The sequence below is a fragment of the Lactuca sativa genome, chromosome 5, assembly GCF_002870075.4.
Source record: "Lactuca sativa cultivar Salinas chromosome 5, Lsat_Salinas_v11, whole genome shotgun sequence".
Classification (NCBI taxonomy): Eukaryota; Viridiplantae; Streptophyta; class Magnoliopsida; order Asterales; family Asteraceae; genus Lactuca; species Lactuca sativa.
In genome coordinates, this window is record NC_056627.2 from 98,844,093 (window position 1) to 98,864,431 (window position 20,339).

Genomic DNA, 20,339 nt, shown 5'->3' on the forward strand with positions numbered 1-20,339 from the left:
AGCTTTACAGGGTGCAAGACCCTAAACGAGATGGTGTAGAAGGCCCACGAGAGGGAAATCGAGTTGGATACCCGCACGAAGCGGAAGAATGATCAGACACAGATGGCGGGGGGTCAGGCTATGAAGCCTAAGACCTCTGATTCTTCGGGTAAGGGCTAACAAGTCCGGGGCAGGTGTGCCAAGTGTGGGAGATTCCATAGCAGGGCGTGTAGGACGGCTGGGACGACAGGATGTTACTCTTGTGGCCAACAAGGCCACATGAGTAAGGATTGCCCCAAGAAGGGCTTGATATGTTTCAACTACAATCAGACAGGCCATAAAAAGGCCGAATGCCCTAGGTTGCGGGGAGGAGGAGGAGCGGTGGCGGCGCCCGCACCCGTCACCCTAAGGATCACTGATGGCCGCCCTGTCAAGGCGGATATTCCGACGGTGAAGAGGTTTCAGCTGACTACTGAGGAGGCTCGGGTTGCACCAGACGTCGTGACTGATATGTATCTATTACCTTACTGCTTATTGTAATTGTATGGCTTATGTTTATATCATGGATGTTCAGGAACCTTTTTAGTCAATGGTATGAATGCTCTTGTTTTGTTCGACTCGGGTGCTACCCGATCATGTGTGTCTCTTGCGCTTAGCAAGAAATTTCGGGATACGTCGGGGATCTTGGACTCCCCACTCGATGTTGAGATTGCGGCTGATCGCACCGTTAGTGCTGCGAGGGTGTATCGGGACTGTGTCTTAAATGTACTTGGGGAGAGATTTCGAGTCGACCTAGTTCTGATACCGTTGCGAGGGCTGAAGGTGATTGTTGGGATGGACTGGCTGGGGGCCAATGGGGTCATGATCGATTACGAGCGACAGTTGGTTCGGGTTTGAACCTCTGGTGGGGGAGAGCTGGTTATTCATGGTGAAGGGACCTCGCAGGGACCGACCCTCTGTTCGGCTGCAAGGGCATGGAGGTTTCTTCAGCAGGGTTGCATGGGTTTCTGGCTTATATCGCGAATACAAGGGCAGGGGCCGCGACGGATGTGGGCAGTGTGCTAGTTGTTCAGGACTTTCGGGACGTTTTCCCCGAAGAACTGTCGGGGGTCCCTCCGAAGTGGCAGTGGAGTTTCGTATTGACTTGGTGTCGGGTGCCGCCCCAATAGCAAAGGCACCATATCGGCTGGCACCACCCGAGACGCAAGATTTATCTGCGCAGCTTCAAGAACTGTTAGACCGTGGGTTTATTCGTCCAAGTAGTTCACTGTAGGGAGCATCGATCCTTTTCGTGAAAAAGAAAGACGGGATGCACCGGATGTGCATTGATTATAGGGTGTTGAACATGCTGACAGTGAAGAACCGCTATCCTTTGCCAAGGATCGATGATTTGTTTGATCAACTTCAAGGTGCATCTTAGTTCTCCAAGATTGATCTCAGGTCCGGGTATCATCAGATGAGGATTAGGGAAGAGGATATACTGAAGACAGCTTTCAGAACTCGGTATGGGCATTATGAGTTTGTGGTGATGCCGTTCGGACTCACCAATGCTCCGGCAGCATTCATGGACCTCATGAATAGGGTATGCAGACCGATGATGTATCGGTCAATGATCGTTTTTATCGACGATATATTGGTTTACTCCAAAACCATAGAGCAGCACGAACATCATTTGAGGGAGGTACTGGAGATTTTGAGGGCGGAGAAACTTTATGCAAAGTTCTCCATATGTGATTTCTGGCTACGGAAAGTGCAGTTTTTGGGGTATGTCATCAATCAAAAAGGTATTTCAGTTGATCCAGCAAAGGTGGAGGTGGTGATGCGATGGGGGGTACCGAGAAACACCTCGGAAATTCTTAGCTTTTTGGGTTTAGCGGGTTACTATCGGAGATTCATCCAAGATTTCTCCAAGATTTCTATGCCATTGACACGTTTGACCAAGAAGAATGTGACTTTTCAGTGGGATGAGGGTCAGCAGAAGGCTTTTGAGACTCTGAGGCAGAGGTTATGCGAGGCTCCAGTCCTCGTACTGCCTGAAGGATTGGACGATTTGGTGGTATATTGTGATAGTTGCTAACTGAGAAATGCCCTGTTTGATAGTTGCTAACTGAGAAATGTCTGTCTGAGTAAGAAATTTTGATTAAGTAAGAAATCATGTTGTTTGATTGTACATCTGACTGAACGTGCTGACTGATTCAAAATGACCATTTTATCCTGATGCTGATACGCTATTCGTTTTTATGCAATATAATAATAATAATAATAACCACTACACATTATATAAACTATTTGAGCAAATATAACAAAAATAACCTTCTAGCATAGTGGAAAAAGATGTGGCTTTGTGAATGTAAGGTCGTTAGTTCGACTCTCACTGCCCCTATTTTCATTTGTTGTGCATTGAACTATTAAGGGTAGAAGTGTCTTATTTCCCGTCAGCAAAGTGTATTAATCTGACCGGGTAAGCAATTTGAGCCAGCCTATCTTACCGAGAAAGCCACAAATCAAACAAAGATTGTCTGACGAGTCAGCCCAATTCGCTGACTCGACCTTCAGACGCATTTCAAACACACCCTAAGATTCATGCAACAAACAAATCATATACATACAAAAAAAACATATATACATAGTCAAGCTCATCCTATATTTGGTTTTTATAAGCCAACATACATGTTGATTATCTGAGGAAAAATAACAATTTGCTTGGATCTTCATAAGCTTCCAATCAGGGGCGGAACACAAATAATAAAACTGGGGGGCCAAAACCAAAACTTTGTTAAATGTTTTTCGAATGATCATAAATTGTAAGTTTATTAGCCATAGTTATAATATACACTACATCTAGTTCCATATAAAACAACAGCACCAGTAATTTACTTGTAAAATGCCTAACCACTAAAATAAAATCATGTAAGTATGAAAAAATACATCAAGCAATAAGTTCATGGTAAAAATGAGGTTATAGTTGTACCTTGTATGCATCTCCTTCCGTTCATGTTTATATGTATATACATATACATTCTTGTGAACAAGTATATAGATATACATATACATACATATACACACAACTATACATGTGTATGATGTGTACATATATGGTTGTATAAAAATACTAAACTTACATAAGAAGAATTGTAGCTCAAATTATGGATAAGTCTATAAAATATTATGATATTTTGTTATTCTCTTACTAGGTTTCTTATCGGTTCCAAAACCCTCACTGAGCATTTTTAACAAACACTTAGCATGTAAAATTTCAAGACCACATTTTGTATTTAGACCCATAATATAAACCGTAGACATAAAAGACAACTAGATCAATTCCAAATGAAAAAAGTAATGAAGAGCTTAAAAATAAAAATTTGAAACTTGATATGTTCATAAAAACTCATTTTCACAAAATAAACCTCATTGAGGACTTTTCACAAACACTTCATGTGCAACTCCATATGTTCAATTCCAACAAGAATAAATTGTGGTACAAAAGACTGAATGTACACTTTTCTCAAGCAATAAACATATCAAATCAACAAATTTTTAAAAAAAAACAACTAATGCATAACCAGAAATGTAGGAACCTAGTGTTGCAAGGGAAAGTTAGAGAAAGGGAAAGAGATATAGAGAGTACAATATGGAGTCGGTGGTGGTTGAAGGGAAGAAGTGATCCTCTTTCAGTCTTGTCTCCATTCCATTATTTGGATCTTTACAACTTGATTATTCAGTAAAAATGATTCCCGAACAAATATAACTCGCCAACCTTTTTTTTCGTTGGGTAGTTGCCTTGATGATAACCATTCCGAGATCGTTCCTCTGCAACATCTCTGGTAAACAAGTGAAAACGGGGGGGGATGGCCTCCCCTGACCCCTTAAAGGATCCGCTACTGCTTCCAATCGTGGTCTTCTTATTTTAATTTTTTTTTTAAAGACAAATATCATACCAATATACATTTGAAAAAAAAAACTAAACTAAAATAAGAATTTAAATTACATTAACACCAAATAGACGTGCACAAAAAGACCCGTCTCGGACCGGACCCAAAACAATACCGAGACCGAACCGGTCTAAAACAAGACCGAACCGGGAAAAAAACGGTTTTTAAGACCAGACTGAAAAATGATTGGCTCGAGACCGATCCGAAAAAGACCGGACCGTTCCAAGACCAGTCCTAAAAAAGACCGGAGGTCCGAGATTGAACGAGACCGGTTTGGAAAAAAGACCGGTAACGAAACTTTATAAATATATTAGTTTTTTGTTAATTATACAATTTTTAATCACAAATTATCTAACTTATTTTATTGTTTCTTTTATTAAACTTAAATTATCATATTTAATAAATATTAATTTATCATTTTGGTGTTAATCATATATTTGTTAATGGAAAAAATTCGAAACCAAAACAAAAGAATCGAAATATACCAAAACCGAACAAAAAAAAATCGTATATCGAACCGAAAAAGGCGTATGGAAAGACCGTGAAACCTGACCGAAAAAAGACGGGTTTGAATAAAGACCGATCTGAGAAAAGACCAGACCAAAAGACCAACGGGGACTGATCCGAAAAAAAACCGAACCGTTCAGAAACCAACCTTAAAAAGACAGGACCGTTACAAAACCGACCCAAAACTGTTCTTGGACCGCCAACGTGCAGCTCTACTACCAAACACAACCATATGTCCAAGGAATAAAAAAGGCTATACACAAACAACAGTTTATTTTTTTCTCAACTCTCATCTTAGATTAATGGACTATGAGGATGGAGTTTTGGATAAGGACATATGTCCCAGAGGAATATATTTGTAGGAATAAACTATAAAACATTTTCTCCCCATATGCTTTTGGCGTCCTTTACATTGCACAAAATCACAATCTATTCCAAAATTCCATACTCCCTCAGATGTTGAAAAGTTACATATTTTAGATATGAATTTTGTTCTCTGGGAATATTAAAGTTGCAAATGCACTCTGATCGGGAAATGATGCTTCTATTTTGATGATAACTATTTTGATGAAAACTATCAGAACTTAAGTATTTACTATTAATGATTTCAGTGAAAACTCAATTGTTCCCTGTAGATTACTTTTAAGCAAAAATGATCTGGAGACAAATACACATGCAATATATATTCTGAACAAACCGATAATTAAAGCAGTAAACAAACATATATATTTATCAACAAATGGTAGTTTAAAAGCTCCCTAACCAAGCAATAAATATTATCAGTTTTAATAAAATGACCACAAACAGACACCTAAATAAGAAAATGTAGGATAAAACATAACAATCAATCTTCGGCTACAAACATCCCCATAGCAGAAATGGACTGTTTGTTAACAACTCCACATACGATCCATTTCTGCCTTTCTTACTTCACATGAAACATAACACGAAAAATAGATAAAGAATATAATAACAAAAACAAACTCGATCATCAAAAGCAACAAAATAATACTTAGAAGCATTTCCTGTGAACAATAGATGGACCCGACTCGTCATATTCTCCCTTGGAGATCCACATCTGATTCACACAAAATAAAAGTTTAAGTAAAAAAAAAATAAGGTAAATTGCTGTTATTTGTAACTAAAGTAAATTTACCTGTTGGAAGGTACTGAGAGATGCAAGGATTGATCCTCCAATCCAGACACTGTATTTCCTCTCCGGGGGTGCAACCACCTTAATCTTCATGCTACTAGGGGCAAGGGCAGTGATTTCCTTGCTCATCCGGTCAGCAATGCCCGGGAACATGGTGGACCCACCACTAAGCACAATATTTCCATAAAGATCCTTCCTGATATCAACATCACACTTCATGATGGAGTTGTATGTAGTCTCATGAATACCAGCAGCTTCCATTCCGATCAAAGATGGCTGGAAGAGAACCTCCGGGCAGCGGAATCTCTCTGCCCCAATCGTGATAACCTGCCCGTCGGGCAACTCATAGTTCTTTTCAACGGAGGAGCTACTTTTTGCGGTTTCGAGTTCTTGCTCGTAGTCAAGAGCCACGTATGCGAGCTTTTCCTTCATGTCACGGACAATTTCCCGTTCGGCGGTGGTGGTGAACATGTAACCTCTTTCGGTCAGGATCTTCATTAGGGAATCTGTGAGGTCACGGCCTGCAAGATCAAGACGGAGGATAGCGTGGGGAAGCGCGTAACCTTCGTAAATTGGGACAGTGTGGGACACACCGTCTCCGGAATCCAACACGATACCTGTAAGAAAATAGTTTTGTTGAGATTCATGTCCATGCAAATAAAAGAAGACCAAGGCTTTGGTTTCAAAGTACCACAATCAAATACAGTTCAAGTATTCAACTGATTTAGGAAAGTGTGACTTTAATTAGTTAGTACATGACAATTTATGTTTTATACAGTTTATTGTACAGCTAAAAAGTATTGAATAATGAATACAAATCACTCCCCTCAATTATTCATTACATTCCGTTTATCGACGATTTGTTTTTGGTTAGCATGTACATGAATTTTTATATTATAAGTAAATACAGTATATAACTTTAGCTTTACTACATTATTTAATTATTATTACTAATAATATTTGTATTTGAAAAAATATATTTTAAACATAATAAATGTTCTTTTAAACCCAAACAAGGTAATACTATATCTATATTTTCTAGTCAATTTAAGAAAATTAAATTATAATTTACTTAAAATCAAGAAATTTATTCATTAAAGATTACACAAAGAAAAATGAGCAATATTGTTATTTTTTGTTCCATTCCATGATGAGATAAAAACCTTTAAAAAAAGAAACTTCACAAAGTAACTAAAACTAACAAAAATGGAAGGAATCACATTCATTTAGAAAATGGTATATTCCATTCCATCAAAAAATACAAAGAGCTTTTTTCATTTGGTAGCGTAAAATCCTAATTCTTACATTCGGTGGATTTTTAATTTTTCTCTTTGGAAGCCGATAGTTTTTTCTCTGATTTTCAGGCTGTCAGGAATCTTTAAAGCCATTTTCCAAAAATCAAAATGCAAGCAATGCAAATTATAATAGAAATCCAGAAGAGCAATGTAAGTTACAGTTGAAAAACAATAGAGTAATGGGAGACTAACCAGTTGTACGACCACTTGCATACAAAGAAAGCACAGCCTGAATAGCAACATACATGGCTGGAACATTGAAGGTCTCAAACATGATTTGAGTCATCTTTTCTCTGTTTGCCTTAGGATTAAGGGGTGCCTCTGTAAGGAGCACAGGGTGCTCTTCAGGAGCAACACGAAGCTCATTATAGAAAGTGTGATGCCAGATCTTTTCCATGTCATCCCAGTTGCTGACAATACCATGCTCAATTGGGTATTTCAAAGTCAAGATACCTCTTTTCGATTGGGCTTCATCTCCCACATAAGCATCCTTTTGGCCCATTCCCACCATAACACCAGTATGTCGTGGCCTACCCACAATACTAGGAAAGACTGCCCTAGGAGCATCATCACCAGCAAACCCAGCCTGTAAATTTAATCATAGAACAAAAAACAACTCCAACTTGAGTAACATGTTGCATACTTTATCTAAAAATTTATTTTAAAATGTTTCACCTTTTTACCAATTTATGGAACAATGTTTCACTCTTTTACCTATTGATGCAATGATGTTTCACATTGTTACCAATTGATGAAACATCGTACAAACTTTGCAACCACGTTAAACCGTTTTTCATAAAAAGAATTTATGGACTTTAGTTAGAAGAAAAATGGCTGCATATTTTCTTCAAAATACGAAATTGTTGCATAATGGAGAAAAATATGATAAGTCATTGCATAAACAGCCATCTAACTTTTTTTGACATTCAAAAATACAAGATAATTAAAGCAATAAAGTTCAAAACTTTAAATAAGCAAGACAGAGCAAAGATGAGTTATGCTAACCTTCACCATTCCAGTTCCATTGTCACAAACAAGGGGCTGAATATCCTCAGAGTCTGCCATTTCTGTAAACATGCAACGAAAATATCAAAAATACAATAAGCTTCCACAACAAATTCTCTGATATGTCCATTATTCTCAATCGTTTTCAACTTGTTTAGCAAGAAATATGCACAAAAATCTCAGAAATATCATTTCATACGACTCTTATCTAATCAAAAGAACTTCAAACTATACCAACCAAAAACATCAAAGTTACCGACTACTACCATATAGATCTCGATGTCCATCATCAATGGATCTTTACATATTCAACAAATACAGTGAAATCAAGCATGCAGTTCAAACAGATTGCAGATCCCTCAGTAGTGAAAAAAAACACACTAATCGAAGTATACGGATTCAATCTAACAAGAGTTAATACTTCACAGATCTAAGTTCTTCGCTATATCTCACATAATTCAGAATCAGATCAGTCAATCATAGCAGCTAACTGACCAGATCATACCAATAAAAAGCAGATATCGTCAACTATGAGAAATCAAAACAGATTAACGGAACGATTTCGATTGTACTTGAAGAGAAAATTCAATACGGATCCGTAATTAATGAATGTCCAGAGACTCAGATCGGAAACTGAAAACGATAAAAGCATTTGAATTAGAAGATAATCGAAGCAAACCTTTAGTTTTTCAGATCGAAGAGGAAGCAGCCGAAAGCAACCTCCACTAGGCTCCGGTGAGGTTTGGTACGTTCGGAGCAGAAGGATATGGGGGAAGGAAGTAGAAGGTTAGTGGGGAGGATGGTGTATATATTTGAAAATGAGGTGTAAATGGGGAGAGGGAGGAATCATTCGGACCACGAGGAAAGATAAGATGACCTGGCGTGGACAGGCTTTCGGCATGCCATGGTTACGACTCTTGTCCGTCCGATTTGACTTTTGTGCTCTGCACATCGGTTTAATTTTATTATTAATTTGTGATTAATTAGAATTTAAGAGGTTATTTAGCAAAACAATTTATTAGCGGTTTGATACTATTATAACTAAAAATATTATTTGAATAAAATTGATTTATAATGGTGTCAAATCATTAATAAGTAATTTTTCTTTCATATAAGTTAATCTTTTTAACTTATTAGCTTATAAGTCAATAAGCCAATAAGATATAAATTAATAATCTACTAAACATCTTCTTAATGTATTATTAAAATATGTTCATATAAATTTCAAATATAAATTAGTTTAAAATATCAAATATAAAATTAGGATTAAACATGTTATAACAATTAAAATAATATTGAATAAATATTTAAATAAAAAGATCTATTTTTATATAAATATAAATAACATATTTTGCAACTATTGTTATACACATCTAGATGGATAGGATGATTGATGTAATAAAAAAAAATTGATTTTATTTTCCTCTTTATCAATATTTTATAATTTGTTTTCATATTAGTGTTGTACGATGACAAATGTGTTGGATTAAGGTGTATAATCTCATAATTAAATTTGTATATTCTTGGTATTAAAACCAAAGTTTTTTTGGATTGTCCTCATAAGTAGAACTTGGTTGGAATGATTTTTATAGAGAGATGATGAATTTATTGGTTTATTATATGATTAATAAATTGAAATAAATATTATGTGATTAATATATTAATTGAAAATAGATAGTTGATTTGTTAATTTATTATGTGATTAATAAATTAATATGAGATCAATAGTTAAATGATTGATTTGTTAATTTATATGATTAATAAATTAATATGAAATCAATAAGAATTAGTTAATTATTCATCAGAATTAATCTAGAATTAATTTGAATTAATTAAATGTACAAGGGTTGAGATGTAATTGTTCAATAGTTGAACAAAATAAAAGTTTCAGAACCTTCCACCATGGGGACGATCTTGAAGAGCCATATTAGGGTTTCTAGAAGCCTCCTTTGGATAATTAGGAAACTAAATAATTACCTGATTTGAAATACTATTATTATATGTTCAAATAAGGGTTTATAGGGTTTCCTGAGCAGCTACAAATAAGACCCTTAGCCTAGCATTTTCAGCTATTCATTCATTTCAAAAGGATAGCTGAAATTTTGCATCCCCTCTCTTATTGTCTTCTAGTTCTAGGGTTTAGGTACAAACCATTAGAGACATCATACTTTTGGTGCTAGCTTTCCAAGATCCACAACGGAATGGATTCAAGGAATTGTTTACTACAATAATTAAAAGGTATATAACCCTAAATCTACTTATTTTGATTATAGTAGGGTTCTTTATATTCATTGCATGTTACATTCAAAGTGATATGACTTAGATCCTTATAGGTTGCATGTGTCCTTAAATGTTAAGTGATTTTCTATTCGTAAATGTATTTTATAACCTATAAAACCCATCAAAATCTACCCAATTAAACCACATATGAATAAATAAAAGAATATAAATAGATTAAAAGACAATAAAATAAAAGAATAGTAATCGATTAAAACACAATCAAATGAAATCAAGTTCAAAAAATGAAAATATGACATAAAAAGTCAGAAGCATTGACTTCTATATTGACACAAATAGACTAAATGTAAATGTAAAAATCAGCAATCATAAGAAAATTACATAAGTTAAACCATATGTTATAGAAAAGCCAATAATAGTTACCATTGATGTAGGTGATTTAGGCAATACTGATTCGACAACATGTATTTGGAAGAGACAAATAGCCTCAGTTAAAGGTGTTGTATTTTCTTGGTTTGGCATATTGAAAATATAAGTATGTTATTATTATTGGTGAAAAGGATAAGTATGTTGCTTTTATTGGTTAAAAAGATAAGCGTGTTGCTATTAATGGTTAAAAAATAGTATGTTGCTATTATTAGTTAAAAAGATAAGCATTGCTATTAATGGTTAAAAAATAAGTACTTTGCTATTATTAGTTTAAAGGATAAGTACATTGTTATTAATAGTTAAATAAAATAAGTATGTTGATATTATTGGTTAAAAAGATAGGTGTGTTGCTATTAATGGTTAAAAATAAGTATATTGCTAGAAATAACAATTATTATGTAAAGATGACAGAGTACATGTTGCATACTATAGTAATAACTCCTTGAAAAACACATCAAATAGTTTTAAAGTCATTAGTATATCAATGTTTGTTACTTTTAAACATCAAGTGAAACTTACTGTAACTCCATTTGTTAACCATTTAAGATTTGTTGCCTTTTTGTGTCTTCATTGTAGTTAGTTTTCCACTCTGCAACACTCTATGTCATCGATGTGTTCACTACTCCATTCCTTTTTAAAACCATTTTTTTTAATTTGTGTTAGACTTATTCTAACATGTCCTTGATATGACGTGGTAATAACAATAGTCATCAAAAATATTTTAAAAAAACATCTTTTTTTTTCTAAGAGTACATTGTCTCTAAACTTTCATTTCAAAACTCTTAAAAAATTGCATCAGAATCGGACTTTGACATGGTAATAAAATGCATAAAATCACCATTAAAAAATACATTTTAATTAAAACTGCCATTATAGAAACATTTTTTTATAAAACATGTGATAAACTTAGACTTTGACCTCGAAATGATATACATCCAAAAATAAGACGAAAAAACTTTTTTTAAAAGAACATTGCTATTAAAACAATCATTTCATAAACATTTAAAAAAATCTCAAACTACATTGCAAGTAGGATTCAAACGAACAACTATTTAAAAAAAATGTTGCAACCAATCAATAGGCTAACCAAATCTATGACTATAAAGGATGCACAAATCATCAAATTAGTAGAAACCCAATTAAAACACACCCACAAATAAAAAAAATGAAATAAACACATAAAAATTACACGTGAAAAAAATGAAATAATCAATCTCACTTTCGTGCATTAGTCAAAGTCAAAGAAGATATAGTGATGCTTGATCATCTGGTCAGCTATCACCACCTGCCATTTTTACAACGGTTTAAATATAAAAAAATAACAATGTGTTTTTTCCATCTATTTGTTTGTTATAACATCTTACTTTCATTTCTTCCTATTACAACATTCTAATGACTTAATAGGAAAATACTTAAAATACAATGATGTAAAATGAAAAGTTTGTTGTTATTTCTTACATTGTAATCAAGTGTGTTCTTGCTAAAACAATTGTTGCATTCCTTTCATGTTATAATTCAAATAAAAACAAAATATTGACATTTTCTTGATTGCCAAAAAATAATTTTCTTGCAAGATTCCTACTTCCTCTAAATTCATAAAGCTAAAATGTAATTCCCAAAATTTAAGACCAAAAAATTCACTTTAATAATAATAAAAAATATTATCCAAAGCGTGTTTACCAAACCATAAAAGAGAGTTAGAGTATGTGTAGAGTCTAGAAATTGTAAAAGTCGAAGTGTCTGTTCTTAGTTTCGCATGTTAATTATTTTACTAAGTCTTCATTTGTGCGAAGCATATTGTTAAGGACTTAGTATATTTTTGTACACTCATGTTTCCTATAAATAGGGACTGAGGTTAGAAGTAGAAAAACAATTGATTCAACGAGTGATTCACTAGTCATTCACATGTTTCTTTGCTTAAGTATGTAATCAGTTTCTTCGTCAATATAAGATCTGATTAATATTAACTCCTTGTGTTCTTACTTTTCATTCATATAATCATGATTGCTTTCTAAATCTCGATTACAATTCTCATCAATTGGTATCAGAGCAGGATTCAAACTGCATTGATCCGATTTTCATTTTAGAATCATTTGCTTTTTGAGTAGTGATTTTACTCAAAAAATTTCCGCGCATTTTGGTTCTGAAAATCTCTCTTGATCTTCAGATTTGAATCGATTCTGCATTTGAATTGTTTAGTCGAGTGATTGATTAGCAATCGGTGATCAATTCATTTGATCAATTCACAAATTCATCAAGTTTTTCAAGTTTTTCTGAAAAATTCTCGTGTTCATCAATGGCGAACTTCAACATGAATACCATGACTTCTTTCTCTCATTTGCTTGGTTCTTTAACCAAAATTCCAATGTTAATCCCTGAGTACTATGATCAGCCGGCTGATAGGATGGAGGATTACTTAAATGGAATTGATGAAGAGCTCGAATTGTATCAATGGAAAAGTTTTACCTCCTATAAATGTTCAATCAATTGGAGCATCTGCTTCTTCAAACAATGTTACTGAACAACAGAATCGCCTGAAGAAGAATGAGAAAAGATGTATGAGGGAGCTAAGAGGTGCACAGCCTCCTGTGGTTTACAATTACATTCGTAGTTGTAAAATAGCCAAGGAGATATGAATCACACTGAAAGAGAAATATCAAGGCAGTGAGAAGACAAAGATCAATTCTGTTAAGCAATGTCTTGTTGAGCTTAAGGAATTCAGACAAAAGGATGCTGAAACAATTGAAAACTACTATGATCGTCTGAATGAGCTTGTTTATCGTTGCAGCAGGTATGGAATCATAAGATCTCTCATGGAATTCAATCTGACATTCATCATGGGTCTTCGCAAAGAGTGGTGTAGTGTAAGTATGATGATAAAGAACCAACAAAGTTTTGATACTTCCACCTTGAATGATCTCTACAACCAGCTAAAAACACATGAAAGCGAAGTTACATAAATGTTTGAAGAATCGAAACAGAGTTTAGGAGGTCCATTGGCTTTAGTTTCGAAGGTTATTGAAATTGATGCTGGTGAGAAGGAAGAATTAGACAATGAAGGTTTCTTAATGAATTCAGAAGATGAAGCAGTTGCATTTTATTCGAACAACAAAGTTAAGAAATTTTTCAAAAAGCCTTTCAATCTAAAAGGAAAGCAAACTAATGCGAAGAGTGGTTTCATAAAAGCTGGAGGTGAGGAGAAGAAGAAATTTGAGAAGGTTGAAGAAAAGCAGAAAGATGCGAAAGCAGAGAAGAAACTAAAAGGTGACTCTGGAATTGATTGTCATTACTGCAATGGTGCAAATCATTTCGCAGCTGATTGCATGATGAGGAAGAAAGAGGAGAAGAAGAGCAAAATCAAAGACGAAGCCTACTACTCAGAGAAGCTTGAGGAGGTGCGTGCGAAGGCGAAATGATTGTCTTTGGTTGCGAAAGGAGAGTTTGAAGAAGAAGAAAGTGGAACTTATCGGATCTGGTCTTCAGGAACTGATGATGAAGAGATGAGGCACCCAACTCATGGTGTAATGTTCGCAAGTTATGAAGAAAATTGCGAAGAAAATGTTTCTGGACGATGCTTTGTGTCCAAGTCCACCGATAAATCTCCAATGACCACTAAGGTACGTGCTATTCTTGAATCCTTTAATATTCCTTTATCTGCTTATGATGCTGAAATAACTTCATTTGATGATACTGTTGCTTATTTTGATGTTGTTATTGTGTCTGCTAGTACTGAAGCACAAAATCTAAATTCGCAACTAGTTGAGACAAGAAGACAATTAGAAATAATACGAAGCAGAGTAGATAAACTTGAATTACAAATGACAAATGTAAATTGTGATAGGGACAATCTTGATAAAGAAGTTAGGTTGTTACTAGCACAACGAAACATTTATTGTAACTCTGCTAAACGTTTATATGCGAAGTTAACAGCTTTACATCATTCATCTAAGATAAGCAAAGAACAACATAGGAAACTACTACCTTTTCTTGAATTTGAACGTGAAAAAGTTGATGTTGTTTCTTATGACTGCGAGAATACTATTTGTCACACCCCCAAAACCGGAACGGCGGAAACGTTCTGGGGCGGAGGACGTCATGTATAGTATCACAACAATGTAAAGTAGTAAACAAGCAACAACATCATCCATTGCATTAATAATAGAATTATTATACAAGTGTGTTCTGTCAAATTTTGATAAATACTAAAGCATAAATCAAAATGAGAGATGGGTATTGAACGAGCTCCATCTTCTTTAAACCTTGCATCGGTACCTGTCTATAGATGACCTGATGATACAAGTAATTTTGAAAGCGAGTATCAGCTTTAAAGCTGGTGAGATCATAAGTATTTTAGTGTCTTAAGTTGTATGTAAGAAAATGTTTGTATATGAACTGTAAGTATGGAAAAATGTAGATGAACTATAAGTATAAAAATGTTTGTAAAACAGTTGTAAACGTTTGAAAAACCCTAGAAATCCCTATGATTCCTACTATTATATAAATGTGTCTTCTACCAAGACCTAACTGTTCTCAATGTATTCTTCTACCAAGACTTAACTGTTCTAAATGTTCGTTTCTTGTAAAAGTGTGTAATTTTCCCAAGTGTAACTATCATTATCAAAATATAGTTTTTACATTAAATGTTTAAGTGAAATGATCACCAAATATATGAAAAGGGGAAATTAATGTAGTATTGTAGTGTTGTATTATAAGAACTACTGCTGTACTAACTACCTTAAACCGGATTTATATTAAGGTATCATGTGATTAATTGCACCATACTATTGACTGGTAACAACGACATACGAATGGTCGTAAAACGGAATGACGTTTGGCACCCCCAGACTTGCAGGTCCGGCTGTAGCTAGCAGCAAGGTGTAGGATAGTCAATCCAGTATAGATCTATACGCAAACTCACGCTCTCCCTCCAAGAGAATTCTGGCTACAACTCGGTCCATGACATTTAAGGCATGCTCCGATACAGTGGATCACAATTGTTAACGAATTCATGTATATGTAATGTAATGTTACTTGTTCTAGTATCATTGTATATGCTCTCTTCCTAGTATAGTTGTATATGTTATTCTCTAGTATAGTTGTATATGTTCTCATAGTAGTAAGTATTGACTCATGAATGAACTGACTCATAGTATGATATTGTGTTCTAATAATAGTTCTAGTATCTTCCTAAACTACCCATATGGTAGTTTACTAGTAATCTAACTGGTACGTATGAACATGGATGTATACCCTTGCTACCCAAGGGCATTGGATGAACTGGAAAGACCTTTTATGACTATATATGTACACATGATATATAACTAATGTTTAAACGACCTTTGGACGAGTACCTGATATCCTATCAGACCACATTCAAATCGAGGAAAAGGAAACAAGGTGGATAGCCTTCCTAAGTCCTTTAAACATTACTTATATAACTATACATATAGAGGCATGCAATTTATAATATAAAAGCATAAAATGAGTTTTGTAAAACCTTTCAACATAATTATTATTTAAGAAAAGATCGACTTGATGTCAATCTATAAAATGGTTTGAAAGCATGGGTTTGATAAAACAGTTTAAGTATAAATAAACATTTGTTTGAAACACAGATGTAAATAAGTTTGAAATAAAACATACAGAGTAAATGTACAGTGTAATAAGGAGTTTTAAACATATAAAGTGTTTATGAAAATCATTTGAAGGAAACTGTTTGGTAAAACGGCTAATGAGTAGTAAATCATTTGAATGCTGCTTATTAATCACATGTGATTGATATAACAAGTAGCATGATTCTACTTGTATCCCCCCCCCCCCATAAAACATTTAAAAATAGTTAAAACATTGATTAAGGGGTATGAACTCACCTGATGTGGGTGATACGGATGAACTGAAGAGGTAGGACAACTAGGTGTCAAGTGAAGTCTTGAACACACTCTATGATCCTAGTTAACATATAATTTCACATATATGTAACAAATTAGTCTATAAACAACTAATAAACAAGTCAAGACACCCTAGGACATGCTAAACACCTTTATCAAGTGTTATTAGCCTCTAGGATTGCATCTAAGTGTTTGTAGGGGAAACTATTGTGTGTAGGGCTCAAGGAAAACTCCATAAGGGAGTTCACGACCCTAAAGACACTACTAAATGATTTTACGGTCGTAAAATCATGATTTTACGGCCGTGAACTCATACTTATGTGTCCATTTGATGTTTGATGCTCTAAAAGGCCCTAATAAGCATTTCTACTTAATGGCTTGGTCTATGGAAGAGTTTAGGGCATAATATAACTCCTTTTAGGAGTTTACGGCCCTGGGACCATATTCCCTTGGAGATTACGGCCGTAATCTCCCTTGGGAGGATGTTTAAGGTGTTTTCAAGTCCCTAAATTAACTAGGAACTAAACTAGGCTTTTGTACTTGGCTTTAGGGGAGTTTATGGCACCAATTAGCACCATTTTATGGAGTTCATGGCCCTGGAACATCTTAGGCCGTGAACACCCTTTTCTTGGTGTTTGCTAGCCCCAAACACACTAGGGTACTTGTCCTAATTTGTCTCTTGGCTTAAGGAAGGTCTTTAAGGCATTTTGGCAACCAAAAATGGAGTTCACGGCCCTGGAACATATTTGGCCGTGAACTCACTTTCATCCTTGATTCTTATTGTTTTTGGTGTCCTAAACATGCAATGGCGGGTTCTAGTTCGAGTTCCAAGGCTTTGAGGGTCATTGGGACACTTTTGGCCCTTAAAATGGAGTTTACTCCCCAAGTGTTCTTGGGCGGTAAACTCCCAAATCTTGGGGTTTTGGTCCGTTTTTGATGTTTCTAAACACAATCTAAGCTATATAATATAACTAGATCAAAGTACTCACAATTTGGGATAAAAATCCGAAGATCCGTGAGAGAGAATATGACTTTTCTCTAAATGGAAATGTAACTAATGAACCAATATGGTTCAGTTTTCTATATATAGTCCTGAGATTTTTGGCAGAAAATATTTTTATTTCCGGAATGAACTCTAATATCATAGAGTATCGGAATAACAGTGTTGCACAAAACCCTAGTGCATCCACTCTCCTGATATCTCCTTAAGTGTAAATCCTGAAAAACTGCCAAACTTATACCCGAAGTCTGGAATTTCACCGAAACTGTTCTAACTCCTATTGGTTTGATATGGTTTGTTCAGAATGGAAATTTCGGGTTGTCACACTATTGCTCAATTGGACAAAATACCTTATGATAGATTCGCATATGGTTTTCTCAAAATTGATGAATTTTTGAATGCGAATGAATTGGTTAATATTGTTAATGAAAGTTCGACAATGAATGAACAAGTGAAAATCTTAAAGAAAACTGAAACTTCAACTCTTGATTCTCAACACAATTATGCTGATGTCGATGACAATTCAGATCATGTGAGTGAAATCAGTGAGATCGATGAGGAAGAAGAGCTTGATTGTTCTCAACTGTCTATCATTAATATAACATCTAAGGTCAAAGGTAAAGAAATTATAGTTGATTCGATAATGAAGGATGAAAATGATAAACCCTCTACTTCGCAAATTGTGACTTTGACAATGTGGAAGTTGAAAGTTGTAAGACAGATGACACTAATGAAGACGAAGAAGAAGTGAAAGATTCGCATGAATCACCTCCACGTGTTGTTGTTAATCAAGTGTTTGGTGATACAAAAGAATTCGACAAAGTTCTTAATGACAAAGGTGCACATTATTTGGAAACCAACACTGTGTATATCCGAATTTTACATGCACTGATAACACTGTTTTTGCAAATCAAGTATTCGTCACAACTGGAAATGTTGAGGAAATCAAGCCTGAATTCAACAAAATGGTTGAAAATGACAACAAAAGGTCAACTACCGAATGTTTCTTTGCAAATCAAAATATGGTAGAAAACAATTTAACTCAAAACTCTTATGTTTTTCAACGCCAAAAATCATCACAAAAATGGATGGTTAAAAGTGAAAAAGAAAACAAAGTTTTTGAAAAAGATGAAAAACCAAAGATGGAAGTGAAATTGAATTCTCATGAATTTAAGTTGATGGTTGGAAAGTATTCAAAAGGAAACAATATTTCAAAAAGAAAAGCAAGAAAAGCAATATTTTGGCAAGTTGTGTCTAATGATAAACCTAAAGTTGCGAAAACACAAATTCCAAGAACAAAACCATCAAAATTTCAGAGAACAAACAAACAAAAGGATACAAGTTTTCACAAACCAATATATTCTGTTGACAAAATTTCAATGAAAAATAAGGATGAATCTGTTCGAAAATTTGACAACATTAGAAAATTTGTGACTTCGCAAAATTTTGTGAATGATCGTAAGTTTCAAAATGTTAGAAAATTAACGAATAATTCACCAACTTTGAATGTAAAAACTCAAACAAAACCAAAATTTTCACCCAAACAACCAAAATTTCCAAATCCTTCGATCACAAAACTGACCAAAGTTTTGTATACAAAAGGAAAATCTAATGTATATACGATCAACAATTGGCTTCAAGGGCAAGGAAAACAATACCAAAATGGAAAGTTTTCAAAGCAATAGATAAAGACTGTATTCGGCAAATTTGTGAATGAGTCTTCTACTGGTAGTTCATCATCTCATGATTCGCAAGTTCCAGTATAAAAGTGGAAACCAGTTGTGAAAGTTGCGAAGGTTGTGAAGGATGAGGTGAAAGTCAATGGAAATCCAAAGCTATCGAACAACTATATTTCAATATCTAGATCTGATGATGTTGATTTAATCGATAGTGTCACAGACAAAGTGAAAACGTGGTTTTTAAATTCAAAGAATTTGTTCAGTGCTACTAATGATGGACCCAACAAGTCTTGGGTTCCTAAATTCTTTCATTAAATGCAGGTGATATGTGACGAGCAATATGATGCGAAATGGTATATTGATAGTGGTTGCTCTCGTCACATGACTGGAAGAAAGGAAACCTTGCGAGATTATAGAAGCTTGGAAAATGTTGGAGTAGTCAAATTTGGAAACAATCACAAGTGTCAAGTGAAAGGTTATGGAAAAGTTACAAATGGAGAATTCACAGTTAACCGGGTTGCTTATGTCGAAGGTCTTTAACATAACTTGATTAGTGTTTGGCAACTTGTTGTGGGTATTGGAAATCAGGTTGTGTTCAATGAAGAAGGAAGTATTATTTCGAAAGTAGAGACAAATGAATTACTTCTCAAATCCAAAAGATATGGAGACATGTTCGCACTCGACATCAAACCAATTGTGGGCAAACCTGCGGTGTGTCTATTGTCGAAGGCCTCTAATGATGTTAGCTGGCTTTGGCATAGAAGATTGTCTCATTTGAACTTTCGCAATATTAACAAGCTTGTCACTGAAGATTTGGTTCAAGGTTTACCTGTACTGAAATTTGACAATGATACTTTGTGTGCAGCTTGTGAACAAGGAAAACAACATAGAAAAGGTCATCCAATTGTGATAGATTCAAAAATTGTGGAACCGTTGGAACTTCTTCACATTGACTTATGTGGACCGTCAACTGTTGCTACAATCAATAAAAAGCAGTATATTTTAGTTATTGTTGATGATTTTTCTCGATTTACATGGGTATTTTTTCTCAGGTTAAAATCTGAAGTTGCTCAGATGATGATTGATTTTATCAAAAATATTGAGACGAGTCTTAAGAAGAATGTTCGCAGAATTAAAAGTGACAATGGTTCTGAGTTTAAAAATCAAACGCTGGATTCATTTCTCACAGCCAAAGGCATTTCGCATAATTTCTCATCACCCTATACTCCACAAC

At 34.6% G+C, this 20,339-nt stretch overlaps 2 protein-coding genes across 3 annotated transcripts; one reads left to right on the forward strand and one right to left on the reverse strand.

Annotated features, from left to right (window-relative positions):
* Positions 1-1,576: 1,576 nt before the first annotated feature.
* LOC111897573 (uncharacterized mitochondrial protein AtMg00860-like) lies at positions 1,577-2,056 on the forward strand. The gene has a single exon (XM_023893528.1). The coding sequence runs from the start codon at positions 1,577-1,579 to the stop codon at positions 2,054-2,056; it is 480 nt and encodes a 159-aa protein (XP_023749296.1).
* A 3,065-nt stretch (positions 2,057-5,121) lies between these two features.
* On the reverse strand, positions 5,122-8,711 carry LOC111897580 (actin-7). 2 transcript variants are annotated; one of them, XM_023893535.3, is made up of 5 exons: positions 8,551-8,711; positions 7,872-7,933; positions 7,059-7,452; positions 5,575-6,188; positions 5,122-5,496 (listed from the first exon to the last, which is right to left on the reverse strand). In XM_023893535.3, exons 2-5 carry the CDS (start codon positions 7,929-7,931, stop codon positions 5,431-5,433), a joined length of 1,134 nt encoding a protein of 377 aa, XP_023749303.1. In that variant the 5' UTR covers positions 7,932-7,933; positions 8,551-8,711; the 3' UTR covers positions 5,122-5,430. The 2 variants fall into 2 exon arrangements, with proteins under 2 accessions (XP_023749303.1, XP_023749302.1); XM_023893534.3 differs by lacking the exon at positions 8,551-8,711 and having other exon boundaries at positions 7,872-7,943.
* Between the last annotated feature and the right edge of the window lie 11,628 nt (positions 8,712-20,339).

Bases quoted from the DNA above. Each gene is read 5' to 3' on its own strand.
- LOC111897573 (XM_023893528.1), top strand. From the start codon at position 1,577: ATGTATCGGTCAATGATCGTTTTTATCGACGATATATTGGTTTACTCC.
- LOC111897580 (XM_023893534.3), bottom strand. From the start codon at position 7,943: ATGTTTACAGAAATGGCAGACTCTGAGGATATTCAGCCCCTTGTTTGT. The intron at 6,189-7,058 runs GTTAGTCTCCCA...ATTTTCTTACAG, and splicing joins TGCAAGTGGTCGTACAACTG to GTATCGTGTTGGATTCCGGA. The intron at 5,497-5,574 runs GTAAATTTACTT...TGTGTGAATCAG, and splicing joins CTCTCAGTACCTTCCAACAG to ATGTGGATCTCCAAGGGAGA.